This window comes from Antechinus flavipes, chromosome X (genome assembly GCF_016432865.1).
Source record: "Antechinus flavipes isolate AdamAnt ecotype Samford, QLD, Australia chromosome X, AdamAnt_v2, whole genome shotgun sequence".
NCBI classification, from domain to species: Eukaryota; Metazoa; Chordata; class Mammalia; order Dasyuromorphia; family Dasyuridae; genus Antechinus; species Antechinus flavipes.
Genome location: NC_067404.1, coordinates 37,145,904 through 37,164,385, shown reverse-complemented (window position 1 = coordinate 37,164,385; position 18,482 = coordinate 37,145,904). Strand labels below are relative to the sequence as shown.

The 18,482-nt window shown below is 42.6% G+C and overlaps 1 protein-coding gene across 6 annotated transcripts in view; it reads right to left on the bottom strand.

Annotated features, from left to right (window-relative positions):
• Nucleotides 1-278: 278 nt before the first annotated feature.
• Nucleotides 279-18,482, bottom strand: part of ATP11C (ATPase phospholipid transporting 11C) — a 202,272-nt gene continuing 184,068 nt past the window's right edge. For 2 of the 6 annotated variants that reach the window (XM_051969093.1, XM_051969087.1), the window contains exons 28-29: nucleotides 16,405-16,558; nucleotides 12,335-12,797 (exon numbers count right to left, since the gene is read on the bottom strand). In XM_051969093.1, the coding sequence (XP_051825053.1) occupies nucleotides 12,471-12,797; nucleotides 16,405-16,558 (481 nt within the window). In that variant the 3' untranslated portion in view covers nucleotides 12,335-12,470. Of the gene's footprint in view, nucleotides 3,230-12,334; nucleotides 12,798-13,155; nucleotides 13,238-16,404; nucleotides 16,559-18,482 lie in introns of those variants that run through there. The other 4 variants (XM_051969090.1, XM_051969092.1, XM_051969091.1 and 1 more) reach the window with 4 other exon arrangements.

Sequence of the window (18,482 nt, the reverse complement as noted above, 5' to 3'; positions counted from 1 at the left end):
AGCTGGATTGGGCAAGGAGTAGGAATGGGGTGAAGGGTGGCTATCAATTGGCTCGATGAAAATGTCTTCTGGACATCTCTAGTGGTAGGGTGTTGGGGATGATACAGACCTTTTTTGGTCTCAACATTATTACAATAATATATCGGCTATATGTTGTACGCTTTGTAGGGGAATGAGATACTCTTATTTCCCTCTCTCCAAACAGCTGAAACTTAATTAAGCTCCCAGACAGTTCCGCTGCCAGTTTGGCATCTTTAAAAACCAACCAGGCCAAGAAGTTAATGAGATCATACCAAAGTTTATTGATTACATCAAACGAAAAATTTCAGTAATGAAAAAGACGATTTGCATTCATAAAAAGTAGCATTCACATTCAATCTGTTATAGAAAGCCACCATGTGAATGTATAAAATTGTTTAGGTGGAAAAAAAAAACATGGTATCGGAGTTCCACCTTTGCAAGCTGCACAATGCACAGGACTTACACATCAATGTACGATACGGGCACAGGAGCAGCCTATTCCACAGCTAAGCACCGTAAGAAGTTTTGCAGTTTTTACATCTCGCTGGTGTGAATGTAGTTGGTATCGAAGGAACACATAAGTCTTCGTTCAGGGTATTCCATCTTTCTACTTTGGAGAACGATTCTGAACAACTTGACACGGGAATTCTACTTTGGATCATTCCAAATTCTGCAAACACAGGGTAGCGCATTCTATCATGTCTTCGCCTTCCTGCCAGCATGCTTAAATAGAATGGCTAAAGAGCTGCAAACTATTACTAGCAACACTAGGCAGCTTTCTACCCATATATGTGTGTGTATATATATATTTGCTTCCCCTACCCTTCAACAGCAACCCTATGCTGGATCTTTTAGATTCATTCATAAAATCGGCAAAAAGGAAAAAAAAAAAAGGACAAATGACTACAAAAGGCATGTACGATGGCAGATCCATTGCCGTGCCCAGCTGTGTGCTGCGGTACAACATGATAAATGAAATGTGCCTCGCACATAATAAAGATAGTTTGAATGAATGCATGACTATAATCTATGGCAGAAGTATGGCTTCAAACTTTCTTTTCTTTTCCTTTCAAAATGGGACTTGAAATTCTTACTTGAAGCCCCTGGAAATAGAGATGTAGTCCAGTTTGGGGGTTTTAAACCACAGTGGCATAAATATCTACAATAGTTCTGCACTTAAGAAATCCTTCATTTCCCTCTGTTATGGGTAATCACAGTGACCAAAATTCTTATGATGGGAGACTCGTGCTTGAGAGAGTTTTCGGAGCTCTCTAATCCAATTTAATGACTCTACAAGAAGTAAACAAACTCAAGACCCAAGAGGAGAGAGGACTTGTCCCAAGTCACCCAAATAGTAAGTGGCAAAGTTCAGATTCTAACCCAGGTAACTCTTCACTCCAAATCCTGATCTCTTCATGATACCCACTGTCCTCGGAAGGGGGTTGCTTTCTCTTCCCCAACACAAGAAGAGCAAAATCAAACCCCAAAGAACAAACAACTTTTTTCCTTCATTTCACCATTTCTGATTCTATTTGTAGCACATTTTGGTAGGCATTGCACTATACCTGACAAAATATAGAAATGTAACACGATGAATGAGCACCTAGGAAAATAGGAAAAAATGATCAGTCAGGACTGGAACGGGGTCCAAATAACCAAAATCGCACCAGTCCTAGCATTTACAAAAGATTCCACATAAACATGGACAAAAAACGATAGAAGAAACCGTGTTAAATGTATCAATAGAAATTGCACCAGATTTTTAAACCAAGATACAAGACATTACAAACAATAATAGATATGCCAGATGGCGAATCAAACAGAATTGGAAACTGACATGAAAATATTTCTAAAAGACTGTTTCAATTTAAAAATCAAATGTAATCACCTTTATAAAAATATATATATACATATTTGGTTGGTTGGTTGGTTAAAAAAAACAAAAACAAAGTGTATATAGTTCTCATTTATTTCCATGTTTTCTACTAACTTTTTATAGGGGTTACATCTTCCATATGGGCCAACGGAACTAGGATCTACCATGACTTGAGCCAGATGAGAGAAGGGAGAAAGGCATTTATTCATGGTGCCCCTGTCACGGTTTCAGGGGCTGAGCAGCAATCTTAGTGTGACATTAATTCACAGACAGCAGGTTTCTAACAGACATCACAAACTTCTTCCTTCTCAACATAAAACATATAATATTATGATTACATTGATTTTTTTTTTGTGCAAATAGTCTTTACCCACCTTCCCCTTTCATATCCATAATAATGGCTTAGGTTCTGTTTGCTTCAAAATGACTTTAAATAACCATATGCGATATGAAACACTGATGGGAGTATTTTTCAACCTACTAAAACCACTCGGCATGGTATTCGATCTGTGGAACATAAAAAAGGCAAGGACCAAGTTTCCCTCGTCGGCAGAATTACCTGCTGCTAACCTTCTCTCCACAGAGATGTTTGACGTATATGTTTTTCCAGCGAGTTTGTCAGAGCAGGACACGATTTGGCATATGTGCAAACAGAGAACACTAAACAGCTCCCCCGATACACAGAGGGGGTTTTGCAATCAACACATTTCACAATGAAAAACATGTCCTCCAACCTTTTCATATACTACTTTTGGAGGAGTTTGATGACTTAAATATTTACTTCATTCAGCAGGAAAAAAACAAAAACGGGTGATTGAGACAGGCTATTTCATTTGCCAGGCAAAAACATAATGTCAGCAAAATGCATTCATTCTCATTACATGGTTCCTACATTACAGCATTTAAAACTCCATGGTTTTTAACTCATTTGCTTGAGTTAAGTATTTCTGTGTTTGTTTTAAGCACCCATTTTGTCGTTAAAATGAAAATATTTGTTGAGTTATAGTCGAATTTAACTAATCTCAATAGTATGCATTTTTTAGACTTTTTGAGGTTTTTGCCCTAGTAATATACCCCACCCATGACACTTCGGGGCAGCAAGACTGCTTACAATAACGGCGTTATCATTTAAGGATTTAAAATCATTTGGTTCACAGAGGGCCTTTCTCCTAGGCCCCAGAAACGAAACAGCTAAGAGTTCAAGTTGTTACATTTCAAGTATCCTGAGATGATAACATTGTTTGCAGCAGCCTCTTCCAGCTTCTTGTCTTAGACGTAACCATTGCGAATAGTCTTGTAGGACACTAACATAGGCAGCTCCGAATTCGAGGTCTGAAAAATTTTCAAAAGACACACTTATTTCAAAGATCCACTTGAATGAACCCGCACAGCTGACTTGTAGGCACGTTGGAAAAGACAATCCAATAAAACATTTTGTGAAGAGATTTACGGTACTGCCTTAAGAAAGCGCCAAGTTTTATTCACATATACAGAAAAAGAAAAGAGTAAAAGTAAAGACAATAAACCCTCTGTTATTCACGATTGAATAGCTTCAGACTTACTTTGCTCTTGGGCTGCTCCAGGGTTTGCCTAACAATTTTGACCCAAGAAAGGCGGGGTGGATCTGGAGTCAGAGCACCTGGGTTAGAATCCGGGATCTGCCACTTACTATCTGTGTGGACCTGGGCAAGTCACTTCCCTTGGCTGGGCCTCAGCTTCCTCCTCTGTAAAATGAAGGGTTTGGGATGGACTGGATGGACTCTGAGGTTCCTTCCAGCTCTAGATTTATGATCCTAGGTGTGACCTTGGGCAAGTCCACTCCCCACACAGGCCCCAGTTATTCCCCATGTAAAACGAGAAGCTTAGACTAGATGACCCTCGAGGTTCCTTTCAGCTCAAGATCTAAGATCCTAATGGCTAGATGATCTCTGGGAGACCTTCTCAACCTAAACTTATGATCCAGCAAACTTCAAATGTTGCGATTCTCTATCATTTTAGAACAGGGAAGATGAAGATATAGTCAAAGAAGGGAAGGAGCTGGCCCGGTCGGAGGTCAAACAGCTGGGAAGGGACTAAAACAGCCCTTAAATCTAGGACATCATAGATCATAGATTTTGAGCATGCTGGGACCCGAGAGGTCATCTAGTTCAAATGGGTCATTTTACAGAAAAGGAAATTGAGGGCCAGTGAAGTGACTCGCCCAAGATCACACAGAGAATAAACAGCAGAGATAGGATTTGAACTCAAGTCTTCTGACGTTAAATCCAGTGCTCTTTCACCATGTCGCCACTCTTTCTGGAGAGAGCAACCACATTAACTTTTGCAAAAATGAAAACAAACCAAAACAAAGAAATAAAAAACTACAACTCATCCATTCACATTCTAGCAGGATACAAATGGAGGAGTAAATCCCAGAGCAGCCTAAGTCTGGGATATTTATGCAGCCTCAACACCCAACCTGGAAATTAAGGTCCAAGAAGCTACAGAAGGGGATATAGCCTTAAATAAAAATAATGCAGGACAAGTCTATACCAGAGTGGGGAAAACACTACCAGCTGCCAACATGTACCTGTCAGGAGGATTGGGAAGCCAATTCATTTACTAGGGAAAACTAATCAGTGGCTAAGTCATTCCAAAAAGATAAAGGAGGCCCAGAGCAGCACTTGGGCCAAATGAAACTGTCTGCTCCCCCCAATAAAGCAGCCGATGACAGAGATTAATGGACAACAGAGGGTAGAGTACCATCTGACTCGAAGGACGAGGTTGGGGCAATGGGAAGAAGGTTGGGCTGCAGTTGGGAGACCCAGGTTTTGGTACGAGCTCTTATCACTTATTGGCTACGTGACTTGAGATGAGCCTGTTCCCAACCCTGGGACTCCTCGGTAAAACGAGGGGGTTGAACCCTTCAGTTCATAGGATTTAGAGCTAGAAGGGCCCTTAATCCAACCCCCTCTTTTCACAGAGGAAGAAATTGCAACTTAGGGAGGGGAAGATATTTGCACAAGGTTATTCAGCTAGTAGTAGCTTTCAGTGATAGCGTGACTTGTGAGGGCAAAAGGAAATCTGTCTGTGGTATCTTGCACTTTAGAAAGCATCTTCGTAATTAAGATCAATAGAATGCAACCCCATTGAAAACGGGGCTACTTCATTTTTTAAATATTCACTCGAACAATTCAAACGAATTTTAAATATTCGATCATGATATCACATGATCCCTTTAAGGGCCCAAGGAAGAAATTATGTTTAAGCTCACACAGCTAAGTAGAGAAGCTGGGATTCTGACCGCTGGACCATTTTTCTCCTTAGTATATCCTAGATTATAAATTATCCCCCCCCCAAATACCATCCTCAATTTGGCTCTGTAGTTTTATTCAGGAGAAAAAAGTAACAATCCAATTTTGTTTCAGTGTTATGTATAGATGGCTACTTCCTAACCTGTCAGTAGTCACTTTCCCATTGACAAGCAGGAAAGGGGGGCTCAGGAATGAGATGATATATAAGATGAACATGAATGAACAGGCAGATCTAGGATGCACTATAAGAATCCCCCCTGACAAGTATTTCTCCAGGGAGTTCACGTACCCTAATGTAAAGGGAACAAACTTAAAAGATGAGCTTGCAGCAAAGCATGCACTTACTCATTCTGCCCCAATATCACGGGGTAAGCCATTCAGCCAGATGTTGCCCAATCAATAATATTTTGGAGAAAAGGTTCCACTAGAACATTTAGCCCAGTATCACTCCAAATAGCTGGGAAGTTTTTACCACAGAGACTTGAAGCTTGAATAAAACTTGACATTAAAAAAAAAACCCAAGCCCCCAAACACAGAAATCTATAATTTCTATAATAATAAAGTGGTTAATCTGGCTACATTTTGAGAATGAGTAATTTACAAAGACGTTTTACATACCTTTGGAGACAGGACCGACAGTACAAGGAGGCACAGATACACTGACCGGTAATCCCCTAATTCTAATATGCATGCAATGCTAAAACTAATTTGTTATTCTATAGATGTGATCTTGGAATACACCTTTTTCCACTTTCCCAGTCTTCACATAAATGCAAATTAGATGCTGGACCAACACAAATTAGGAATGAGCACAGTTTAATGGTGAAAAGACCATGACGAATGTGTCTTACTGGTTCAACTGGCTCAGTGAAATATAAGCTCTGTGAGGGGAAGGGCTGTTTTTCAATGAAAAACCACTTTTTCCTCCCCTCTGTTTCTCCAGCACCTAGGACAGCACCGAGGATATGGGAAGTGATTACTGAATGTCCAATGAGTGCGAACTGCTCTGGACATTCCTCCCCTATGCTTTCCAAGGTTCAACCACATTTTCCAAAACCGCTCACTGTATTCCAAGACCTGCATCTTTATGCTTCTCAAGGACTACAAAGTGCATCACACTGACAGCGGAAACCAAAGGAGTAACATTTTCATATTTTTTTCCTCTTAATGGGGTTAATGTTTTTCACGAAAAGCCATCCTACTTTTTAGTATGAGGTGGTACCTGTTACAATACATTAGACTCGTCTGAGAATGTTCGTAAAAGGAGAGGTCTGACCGAAGGTCTGGCTGATAATGAATCAGATGCTTTTCTACAGTTCAGATTTTTCTGTAATGGTGAGGCAAAAACACTTAGAGCATTTGAAGTTCTTGCTTACCTACCTGGTGGCACACAGTGAAAGACTTCCAACATGCACTACATTTCCAACCAGATACACAAAGGACTAAGCTCAACGATCATTTTCATAGCTCAGCAACTAGTCTCCTTCGATTTTTGGAAATTCAACTTTTCACCTAGTTTTAATGCTGGATGTTGAACTTAGGCGTCTGCAAATGGCACCGGCAAAGGCCACGGTAAGCATAAAGTTGTGCCAATAAAGCTTACCATCCTTTTCATTGCCATTTAGTGCATTGTGCTAGGGCCACATGGGATGTTTCCAGGTAAAAACCTAGGCAAAGGATGATAAGTGAGCCCTTTTCCAGTTTCTGCTCTACTCATAATTATCCTGTGAACTACACAGGGGAAGTACAGTCATCCTCATCTTACCGAGGAAGTAACTGAGGCTGATCGAAAGCAAGTCACTTGCCCAAAGCCATCCACAGTGAGTGAATGGCAGAGGTGGGACCCAAATTCAAGTCTTCTGACTCTTTTAAGTCCAAAGCGCTCTTTGCACTACACCAAATAGAGGTGAGAAAAAAGGGGGAGAAAAAAATTCCAAGCCCTGCCGTGTACCTAGCAGCCATTCATTGACTTACGGCCCAAGTTCTTGTAAATTGCTTCCTCTCCAGGCTGTCAATTTTAGAAGGTGAAACACATGATCTTTTCAAAGATGACAAAATATACTATGCATCAATAGAGGAGGTGGAAATGAGCCCTAAGGAGTCATTTTTTTTTCCATAAAGAGGACAAAATAAAGATGCAAAGCAAAGCAGAAGGCGAGGCAGTTTGTAGACAGTAAGAAAATAAATCACCTTATTCACTCCAAGAGAAACTGTGATTGCTGGAAGTTTGAGAAAGCATGAAGATAGTAGATGCTCCTGAGGAGGGGAGGCGTTGCGTTACCTTGGTCACAAATGCACAAAGGGTGGGAAGAAAAAGAGAAATGCAGAAACCAAAGAAATGTAAATATGTAACATTTTTTCAAAAGCAACTGTGAGAATTTTAAGCCCAACATGACACAACAGCTTGGAAAATAAAGTTATTTTCTGTAGCAAACAGTGTGGGAAAATGGAAAACAGGTCACTGGCCTTTGGGGGTTGGGAAGAAAGAAGGGTGACATTCTTTTCTCCGTATCTTGAACTAAAATTCATCATTCACAGAGGAAGGCCCCCCTGGACACTGGGCAAACCTCCCATAGGAAGAGATGGACAAGAGTCACCCAAGTCGGACAGGTATGGAAGGGTTGTGATTTCTGTTACTGGAAGGAACTTCCCAACTGAGATCACAGCACCATGGGAACAAGTTGCATTGGAAGGGAAAATGCCCCTATTTATGAATGAAGGTATCTTGGCTTCTGAGTAGACTCTTGTCCAAAATCTACCCATCTAGACGTATTTCATTCCAAATGATCTGGTCAGGTCACACATCTACAGCCTCTCACCAATGAATCTACACTAGAATGCCTCCTCTCTTCAATTGGGTGACCCCAACATTACAAACCTGCCACTCGGTAACCACTGGTTCAGAGGAAAACAACTGGTCCAGTCTTACCCAAACACACACCAGATTGAGTCTATGCTGGATAAACCTAACAACTTCTGTTCAAGTAACCATCTTGAGCTAATAATGTCAGTTATAGTATTTGAAGAGCCCAGGAAAAAGTCCTAGTTAAAGAGTTGCCCACTTTTCTAAGCAAGTGTTTTGCCTCCTCACTGTGCTGAGTCTTAAGGGAAGGGAGAATCCTTTCATTAGATTTCCTAGAAAAACTAGCTTCTCCAAACATTACCCAGTAAAGCACAGAAAACCAAGTCAGTATTCAATTCTGGAAATGGATTTTAAATAGCAGCACAGTGGCACTAACAGAGACGACTTAGGCCGTCATTTTACAGAGGAGGAAATGAGGGCCCTTATTAAGGGAGGTAACTCATCTCAGGTCACCAAGCCAGCAAGACGCTATGACAGGCCCAGAAAAATAGCGAAGTAGAGTGGAAAGGCACCTGGATTTAAGAGTCCAGGGACTTGAGTTCAAATCCCAACTCTGCCACTTGCTTCTTGTGTGACTAGGATCAAAGTGCTCAACTTCTGTGGGCCTCATCTATAATAAATAAGGGGGTTGGACTAGATTATTTTAATATTCTCTTCCCCTCTGAAGCTGAGCTATTACCTAGTTTTTATCCCCATGGTTGCTCCAACACACCGAGCTGCTTTTTAGCCATATTTTCTTTAATGTCAAGATGATCCAGCCCATTTTATTCACTCCATGGCTAACAAAAGACTAAAGGAAATAAAAACCAAGTAGAAAAAGTACTGCCTGCAACCAATATAGCCTAATAATGACACATTTTAAAGCTTTGTTGGTTTACACATTAACGAGGCTCTATTTCGTTCCCTCTTCATATTCCTCCTTGAGAAAACAGATTCTGCCTCATCAGTAATGGTGGTACCAAGTCAATTTCACACTGAGTAAGCTTGGCAGTCTGGATAACAGACAGACCTTCACCTTCTCAAAAGCAGCGCCTACTTCCTAAATATACTTCCAAAAACCTGACTCTGATTTTCCTTTCCTGTGCCACACACAAACCTCATCCAACACTAAATATCCCCATGTCTGCAGCAAGACCGTACCAAAAATCCCAGTCACAAGCCCAATTCTGGTCACGTTTCCCTGCTTGGCCCCTGAAAAAAAAAATCACCCATTTCTAACAAAAATAACCCCTAAGAAATAAGAGACAATGGATGCGAAAATAAACCAAGTTGTGATGGTATTAGAATTACTTCAGCATGGAAAAAAGTAAAAAAAAAAAAAAAAAAAAGGTAAAAAAGCAATAAATACAGTGAAAAAAGGTGTTGTGAAGAATCTAAGACTGACATTGCTGGGGGGGGGAATAGAGAGGGAAGGGGTGTACGTATGTTTCTATGTGGGTGTGTAGGTGTGTGTGCATGTATATGTGGGGTGGGATCGGCTCTTAAAGCAGCGTTCAATTTCCATGACCCTCTGAAATCACCCAGCACATTTCCACCTTGGCTATTGGCACAGTTGAAAGGTCATATGACCACACTGTATGACATCGGGATTAGAATTCACTGAAGATCTCACTGGGTTAAGTGAGTGCTGACAGATGCAACCCTAATGCCTCAGAGCCCACTCCTGCTGCTGAGACTAAAGCAGCAGCTGAATCAGATGAATAAATCTCTTTGAACACCTTAATCCTTCTCAAAGCAATTTTCCTAGGAAGGGGGCTGTCCTTTCTTGGCCCTTTTCCTCCTGCTGGAGGCAATTACCTGACCCACTGCCTCTGCCCTTTGAGATTGCCAGAATAGCGCAAAGAAAACAAGAGACTTTCCTGATGGGGTGTATGTCCCCCTGCCAAGTCATTGCCTCTGGATTTATGAAAACTTCTTTCCCATGTGCCTTGCGACAGTTTGTGAGATGGAAGTCCAACTTTATAGAAGAGGAAGCTGGGACCCAGAGAAGAGAACTGATTTGCTTAAGGATTACAAAGCTAGTAAGGGTTAAACTCAGGCCTTTCCATTCCAAACTGGGCCAAATTGTACTATATTGATGTGTCTGTTAAAAAAAAAAAAGAGTCTATATGAAACCTTCTTCTTAGTCTTGCTCTTCTACTTCTTGTGTTATAGAAATAAAGGCCTATCAAAATTCCACAATATTTTATTGACGATTCTAAGTCCTAACTGAGGATAAACCATGTGGACTATTGTGAGCAAAGCTTTTGCTGAAGTCTAGCCACCTGTTTTTAAGGCTATACTACTGAAATTTTGCTCACTGTCAGTGAGACCTGAGTTTGGGTTCTCCCTCTGACACCTATTAGCTGTGTGGCAAATCACTTAACCATTCATTGTTCCAGATGACTTGAAGTCCTAGAGATTTGTCAAAATGTTCCCTACAATTACAAATCAGTACCTATAGAGGGAGTTTCTACAGTGGGAGTTCCCCCACCCTAATGAAACCATTATTTTGAAGGGGAGTAGGAGAGAAGGAAAGGAAGGGAGAGGAAGGAGGAGGAAGAGAAAGAGAAAGGAGGGGCAGATAGACAAACTCGCATGTTCCTTAAGACTTGTAGGGTATTAGCATTGGAAGAGATCTTCTCCTTTAAGTCCCATCCATTCATTTTACATATGAAGGAACCACAGTCTGGGGAGGTAGAGAGAATAGCCCAACTTCTACTTCTGAGAAAAAGCAGGATCCTATTTTGGTTTCCTGATTATTCATGACAACGTTCTTTCCATTGCCCCATGGCTCCCTCCCGGAGCTCAAATGCCAATAGACACTTTACAAAGGAAGTTGCATAGATCACCTATGAGGTGATCTACGTTGAATGCATGAGGGCAAATGAGTTTTCAAATTCACTGAAACACCTTTATGCCAGCCTCCCCACCCTTATCCCCATCTCCCAGTGAGCAAACAAGGAGAAAACCTTTGAGATCACTCATTAATTAGAACAGCCTCTTCCTGCATTGAGATGTAACGATTCATGGTACTGTATTTTTTCCCTTTGATATAATTGAGGGTCTACCATGAGGAGCCACATGTCACCTGGACTCTCCTGAACTGTTCCCAAAATCATTTTTGGCAAAGTGATCCACACTAAACATCCTTGAAACTAAGGCCAGCTGCAGTGTGAACCAAAAAGTGGGTGTGGCTTTGCCCATCCTAAGTATCACAGATGTTTAGTGGCAAAAGTGGCCAAATAATTGTCTCGTTTGATAAATTTTTGCAAGGCACTTCCTAAAGATCACACAACTTCCAAGTGAGCATCTCAAAAGTAGTTGCCCAAATCCAGAGGGGCATGCTCTCCTGCAAAGCTATGGGTATAAAGAGGCTAGATGAACTTCTACTGCACTGGGGAGCCAGGAGAGTTAGGAGCAGGGGTCATCTTGCTACCTTGGGCCAAACTATGTCCCTCAATGGTCCTCCGGGCTCAAAAGTACAGGTCATATCGGGATACCATCTGTGGTGCCTCTCCTAAGGACAGGCCACTAAGAGAAATCATTACCTGCCTCCTTGGAGTAAGCAGTACTTACCTCCCCCTTGCCTTTCATGTGTGATGCCTTTTCCAGAAGCTTGTGGTCTTTGGTGCAGCCCCTACCTTCCAGTCTATCTCCGCTAGGTGAAAGATGGGGATTTACCAAGATTCCTCGGGCTTCTAGGCTTCACTTGGCCCCTGAGGATTTGCCATCTGCCACTCACTTAAGGAAAGCCTAAGATATCTCAACTCCCATCCTTTTCCCAAAGGGTAGGAAGGGAGGAGAGTGGGGAGCTTTGGGCCAACAGATAGGAAAGGTGAGGCAGTGAGTAACCCACCGTTCTCGGCAGGGGAGTGGGGGGGAGCGAGAAGGCAGGAGAGGAGTAGTGGATGCTAGAGAGCAGAAGGTCAGATTCCTGGCTAGAATTCTGGCCAGCACTGGGAAGGACTCTTATCACTCGTCCCCAAATCCGCCCTCACACCCCCAAGCGCACACACAACCGGGGAGATATAGTTGATGTGGTTAAAGGTTAGCTAGGGGGAGAATGATCCGTGACAAAGTTCACAGCTCATCTGGCCTGCCTCTCCATTTCCTTTCAAGGATGTTACTTGTTTCCTATCATCCTAAAGATCGTCGATGCTAAGTTGGGGTGGGGTTGGGGAATCTGAGGGCCCCGGGGAAGCAGGTGGATATAATAATGCAGACGGTGACTCTCTGAGCCCCCACCAACTCCCACCCCACCTAGAGCTACCCCTCAAAGAGGACACCAAACAAAGAAGCTGTTAAGTGGAAGTTTTATTGCTGTGAGAACACAGCGGCAGAGGCACTAGGTGATCACCGGTACTGGCATTCTCGAAGGCAATTAGCAGCTGTGACTGGATGGCCGAACACTCCAAGAATCCCAGGCAAATGTAAATCAGCATATGCCCAAAACTCTATTCACATTCTTGTAAACCTCGAGCCACTGCTTGGAGTCGAGGGGGCCAAACTGGTGGTAAAGTCGGCACTCAAGGTAGGCTGTAAGATTGGTAGGGAGAGCATAGTGGGTGGGGGACCCCCTGTAGGAGACATAGCCCTGCCAGCTACAAAGGTCCGACGGTTGGACGAGAAATTGGAGAAGCAGTCGGGCATAGATCCCGGGATTCAGAGCTTCCTGCACTATAGCATCATCTAGATACACGGGAATAGGGTTGAAAGCAATATTATCCAGAGTACCTGGGAATTCACTCACTTTCAGGCCTCCCTGGAGGGGGAAAATGGAGAAGACAGCTTATTGGAGCAGGGTATACAAACCAGGGCTCAAAATATTGATATATCTGCAAGATCCCCTTCCTTGCCCCACCGACCCCCCTCTCCCCACCCAAACCCCGAACCCCAACTGCTTGGATCTCTTGGTACTTCTGACTGGCCTTCCCAACACCATGTATGCAACCTGTATGGGGCAGTCCCTGCCATGACTGGAAGGCATCTTGTGCTGAAAAATCATCAGGGATGAGAGAGTCCAAATACCAAACAGAAAACAGGGTACACCGTGAGCCAGGTGAGGGGACGGAGAAGAGAATGAGGAAGAGGAGAATAGAGGAGTTGGACTTTTCCCTTACCTCTTAAAGTCAAACCCGTGTCTTAGCAAAGGATCTCGGACAAAATATGATGACGGCTCTCTCCTTCGTGATGCTCCCTCTGCTGGTGGGTGAGAGTGGAGCTTCACAACACTATAATTTGGATGGGAATCTAAGGCCCATCTAGCCCCAGGGTCACTTCTTAGCCCGGGTCACCCAGTGATTTGGATGGAACTCACCAAGTTAAAGTGTCTTATGTGGGGAAGGTGGGCTTTTCTATGGTACCCTAATGATTATCTGCCTCAGGTTGGGCCCCGGTGACAACCCTGCCACCCTGCTCAGGGACTTGCTATGACAAAGATGCGTATAATTGGGGTTGGAATCCAGCTGGGTACATGTATTTTGGCACCACATGGAGGGACCCAAATGCTCTGGTCTACAAAAGTTCCTGAGGAGTCCATCGGTGAATGTGATTGTCACCCTCCCCACCAGAGGGATCAAGGAACCAACCAAGAATCTCTGACTGTGGATTTGGCAAGGGCTAAGAGCATGAGGCCTTCCTCATAGAGCCAAAGTTGAGCATGTATGTCCAGGACCATTGGAAAGTGCTCCAAACCAACTCCTTGCTATATTCTTTGGCTGAAATGGTGGAAGAATTTTCCCGGGATATTGATACTTGGTGCAGGAGTTGGCAAATCAGGGCCTGTGAGCCCAAGTCAGCCCACCACCTGCAAGCTGAGAATGGCTTTTGTAGTTTTAACGTTTTATTGCATTGGCCCTCAGGTCAGTTTGTTAACCCATGACTTGATAAAGGATCCTTTGTGACATTTAGGAGTATATTTACAACTCTCTTTCCCCGACATTCACTTTAGGCCACTACCTCATTTAGGGCCTCAAGAATGGTCAAATGTTACTTGATGAAAATAGCAGTAACTCCAAACTCTATAATGTCCCTGGTATGGGCTACTCCCTCCAGTGTGCGCACTGCACTCCCTCTCTCCATCTCAGTAAAGGACCTTCAATTCAATATCACCACAACACTTGCTTTGGAAAAAAGTTCCTGAGTTTCTGCGACCCTTTCCCTCCACCTTGTAAATTCATCTCTCGGTGACCAATCTTTGATCCCTACATACTTGAGCAAGACTGGTCCTCCTTATGGTGACCCGCACAGAGTTAGTCTCCGACCCTTTCCTTAAAGCCTTTCTAGGTTTCTAGGATCTTCCAGATCTTAGATGTTGGTGACTCAGACTTCAAGAACTCAGGGTCACCTTTATGGCAAAAATTACAGGGTGAGGGGGGGAGAATCATGAGCCCCCACCTATTTGCCATCCTTTAGCCATTACTAAGAATCTAAATTGCTTTTACATTTTCTCTCGGGAAAAGAGAGGAGGAGTATTGCTGGGTCACTATGAGGCCCTCTTTTCTGAAGCTTCAAGGAACTCAGCATCTCAAAGTCCATTTTGGCTTTCAGACCTCTCTCAACACTGGGGAGTGGGAGATGATGTAGTAAATCTGGTCTAGTAAATGCCCCATGGAAAAATCACAGCATATTACCTTCTGCTAAAGCTCCCTGCCATCCTGTTTGCCCAAGTATATCATGGAAAAGGGTTCCTGAGCCATCTATAGCTTGGAAAGGTGTGTGCTCAGGCTTAGAGAAAAAGTCACAAGGGTTTCTTTTCAAAGGCTACTACTTTCTTATTGTAATTTTGAGAGGTTTAGATTATATTCCTGGATGGGAGATATGTCGGCAGGAGCCTCTATCTTACCTAATCTGGGGGCAGAAGGAAAATTTTGGAGTACCCCAGCACGGGTGTCAAACTCACTAGCCAAAAGTGGGCAGTCAGAACCAAATTCAGCAGGAATTGGGCAATGTTTCACAAAATCAAAATGCAACAAAGATAATGCCAATTTGTGGTTTTTTTTTTAAGTCAAGATACACTTTGCAGGGATCCATTTCTATTTGAGTTTGACACTCCTGCCACAGAGTACTCATACTGAGTACAGAGTAACATATTAAGAAAAGAGTCACTGGGAGTCACCTCATTTAAAATTCTAAGTCCAACAATAACAACAACAAAACCCTCCAATAACTTTACTCAAGAACTGTTTTTTGTTGTTGTTGTTGTTGTTGTCATTTTCTTTTTTAACAGTGGGCAACTGATCAGAAAGCAGAATCAGTCGTTAAAACATCACTGCTTCATCCTAGAGACCAAGAACCGGAATGAAGGAGGGAAAAGCCTTAGAGGATTAAGAAAAGGAGCAGGAGAGCATGGGCCATCGGTGCCCTTGGAAAATTAACATACTGCCCCTCAACCAATACTGCCACCACCTGTGTACACACAAGGCGCTGATTAAAGTCAGAGCATGTCTACTTCAGACTTTGTCAGCATTCTTGTTTTGCCTTTTCAGACCTTGGACAGCGCATTGTGTTAAGGCCCTACTTTCCCTAGTAGAGATTTCTCTGCCCATGTCTCCGTGATGCCAAAAACAACCGATCAATTATAGAAATTCAATTGGGAGAAAAAAATTCAGCCTAATCAGTTTGATGACTGCTCAGTCAGTTGGGTCTCTTTTGAGCCCATGTACCCACAGCTGAAGATTGCTTTCTCAATACATTTCCTTTGCTTTGGCTGCTGTCATTTCACCAGAAACTTGGTGTGAGGGGGTCCAACTAATAACATGAACTCCCATAGGCATGGCTCTGCCTTGTTTAATGAAGCTCTTCATCAAAATGGACAAGAGCTAGCCATGTCTACCTTTTCCTCTCTCAACATTTTCTTGAGATATTCAGAAAAGATGACAGACAACACAGGACCAAGTGATTAGACTGACAGAGGGCAATGACATTTTATGAGCCTCCAACAATCAAAGTTACTCAAAGAGAAAACAAAACATTTTGGGCTTGATGCTAAAAAGGACCACATCACCCAACTGACCAACAGAGAGTTAAGCCTTCCAAAGAATCTGAGGGGAAACCGACTATCAGGTGACAGCCAAAAGGACAAAGCTAGGTACTCGGGCTTCCCCATCCAACACAGAAGAAGTCCTAGGCTCCAGGAGCTGTTTAAGTCTAGAACAGAAAACTGTTAACATAGCTACTTACCATCTGGTCGGGGAACCCAGTTTTAACTGTACTTGTTAATGCAGAGGTAGCAATGGAGCGATGGGTCTGCAGGGAGGGTAAGTTTTAACATGCAGCGATGAATATAATTCTACAGCAACTGTCTTTCACTCCTGGCAGAGAGGAAGCCTTGCTCAGAAATAAGTGTATAAATTAGGATCAGGTCTTACCTTGGGAGTCCTTCTCCTGACATTTTTAACCGCTATCATAAGAATCTCAGGGAAAAGGCTGACAAAGACTAGAAGAATCATTGTCAGCCATGTCGATACAGAAGTCACCATGTGGGCAAATATAAAGTACATCCTTTGTTGCTTGAGGAAAGGCCTGGAGTAAAGAAGAAAAAAGAGAATGAAGTAGATGTCATCATTAGGAATAAAAATGTCAAGACAATAAACTTAATAAAAGTCTCAACTATCTCCATTAATGTAAACACTTGTCCAAAGAACTCACTGCCTCTTCACCATCTTGGGGGGAAAAATCAAAACCAAAACCAAAACAATAAAAAATAAAACTAAACAAGACAAACAAAAACTTGTCAAATATTTTGTGAGAAAGGAGATGACGGTAATACATTTACGAGCTGAAAACAACCAGGCCCTCGGCTCTGCAGCTGCCACTCGGTGACAAAATTTTGAGTGCTAGAGAACACCAAGGCTTCAAGGTATTTATTCTTGAGAAATTCAGATGAGTTTTTAGGAGGACAGGGATCGTATTTGACTGCTTTTATTACTCTAAGTATGGCTTGGAGCTTCATCTTCAAAAATGTAAAACTCATTTTTTATCGAGAGCATGAGGAATGATTCCAAAGAATGTAAGAACTTCTAGAAACTAGAAACCAGAAGCCAGCTGATAATCTCTTGCAAACTAAAAGCCTCTACCAAGCATGCTGACAAGCCCTGACCTTGGGCACTGTGTCCAGTGGATATGTTTGATACAATATATCCATTTCTGATGGTCCAAAGAGAAGCTACTCAATTGAAAAAGTATTATAAAATCCTTAACTGGACTTGATCTAAAATCATGCTGAAGGTCTAGGCAGATTGTAGGGTCGTGAATGAACGAATTATGTGGACCTCTGTTACACATCTCCACAGCTGAGAGCCATCAGGTGGTAAGGGGGCACCCTTTCTCTGAGAACTATATTCTCTATATTTCTATCATTTTTCTCAGCTTGTTTTTATCTTAAAAGTGCCAAGAGAGGGAAGTAAGGAACTATCCTGACGGGTAGACTAGAACAGAAGGCCACAGGGCTCCATTCCTGTTCCATTCACCATTTCGTTGTGGGTTTTTTGGGGGTAATTAGTGATTTGGATGAAGGTACAGGGGACTGGCATGCTTATGAAATGAGGGGGTAACTTGAAGCTACAAAGAATGGATGATAGAATCAGGATTCCAAAAGGCCTCAATTCATTTTGTAATGGACCGAATTAAAGAAGACAAAATTTTGGAGGAAACAATGTGAAGTTCTATATCCTAGAATTCAAAAAGCCAACCGCACATGTAGAAAATGGGGGGAGACTCGGCTATTTATGAGAGGAAAGACCTTGGGAATTTAGTGAACTGGAAGCTTAACATTAGTCATCACACAAGCCCCATGTCCAGTCCAGATGAAGTCACATGATAATGACACTGTGTCAGGCCTTTGTAGAACACATCTGCAGTATAAGGTTTCCTCATTTCAGGAAAGACAGCGCTAATATGAAGCACATCCAGGAGGGCAACTGGGGAGGGAGGGAGGAGAAGGATTGAAGATCATATTGTACAAGGAGTGGTTGAGGTAACTGGGAATGAAAAACATAGCAGATCTCTTGGAGTCTTTCAAGGACTGTCACATGAAAGATGTATTATATTTGTTCTGCTTGGCCCCAGAGGGCAGAACAAGAAACAGTAATAATGATAAAAGAGGAAGTGTGGTGTAGTAAGTAGATGGGTCACTGGATCTGGAGTCAGAAATGCCTGAATTCAAATTCTGCTGTGTCACTTAACCTCTTCTGGCCTGTTTCCTCATTTGATGATGGAGAAGTCCCTTCTAGTTTTCCATCTACAAGAGCAAGATTTGAACTTTTGTTTTAAGGGAAAACATTTTATCAGTGTGATGATTCTCAAAGTGGAATGGGCTGTTTGGTTCCCCATCACTGTAAGGGGAAGTTAGGTGGCAGAGTGGATAGAGCAGCAGGCTTGGAGTGAGGAAGACAAGTTTAAATCTAGCTTCAGATACTTGCTAGTTATGTGACCCTGGGCAAGTCAC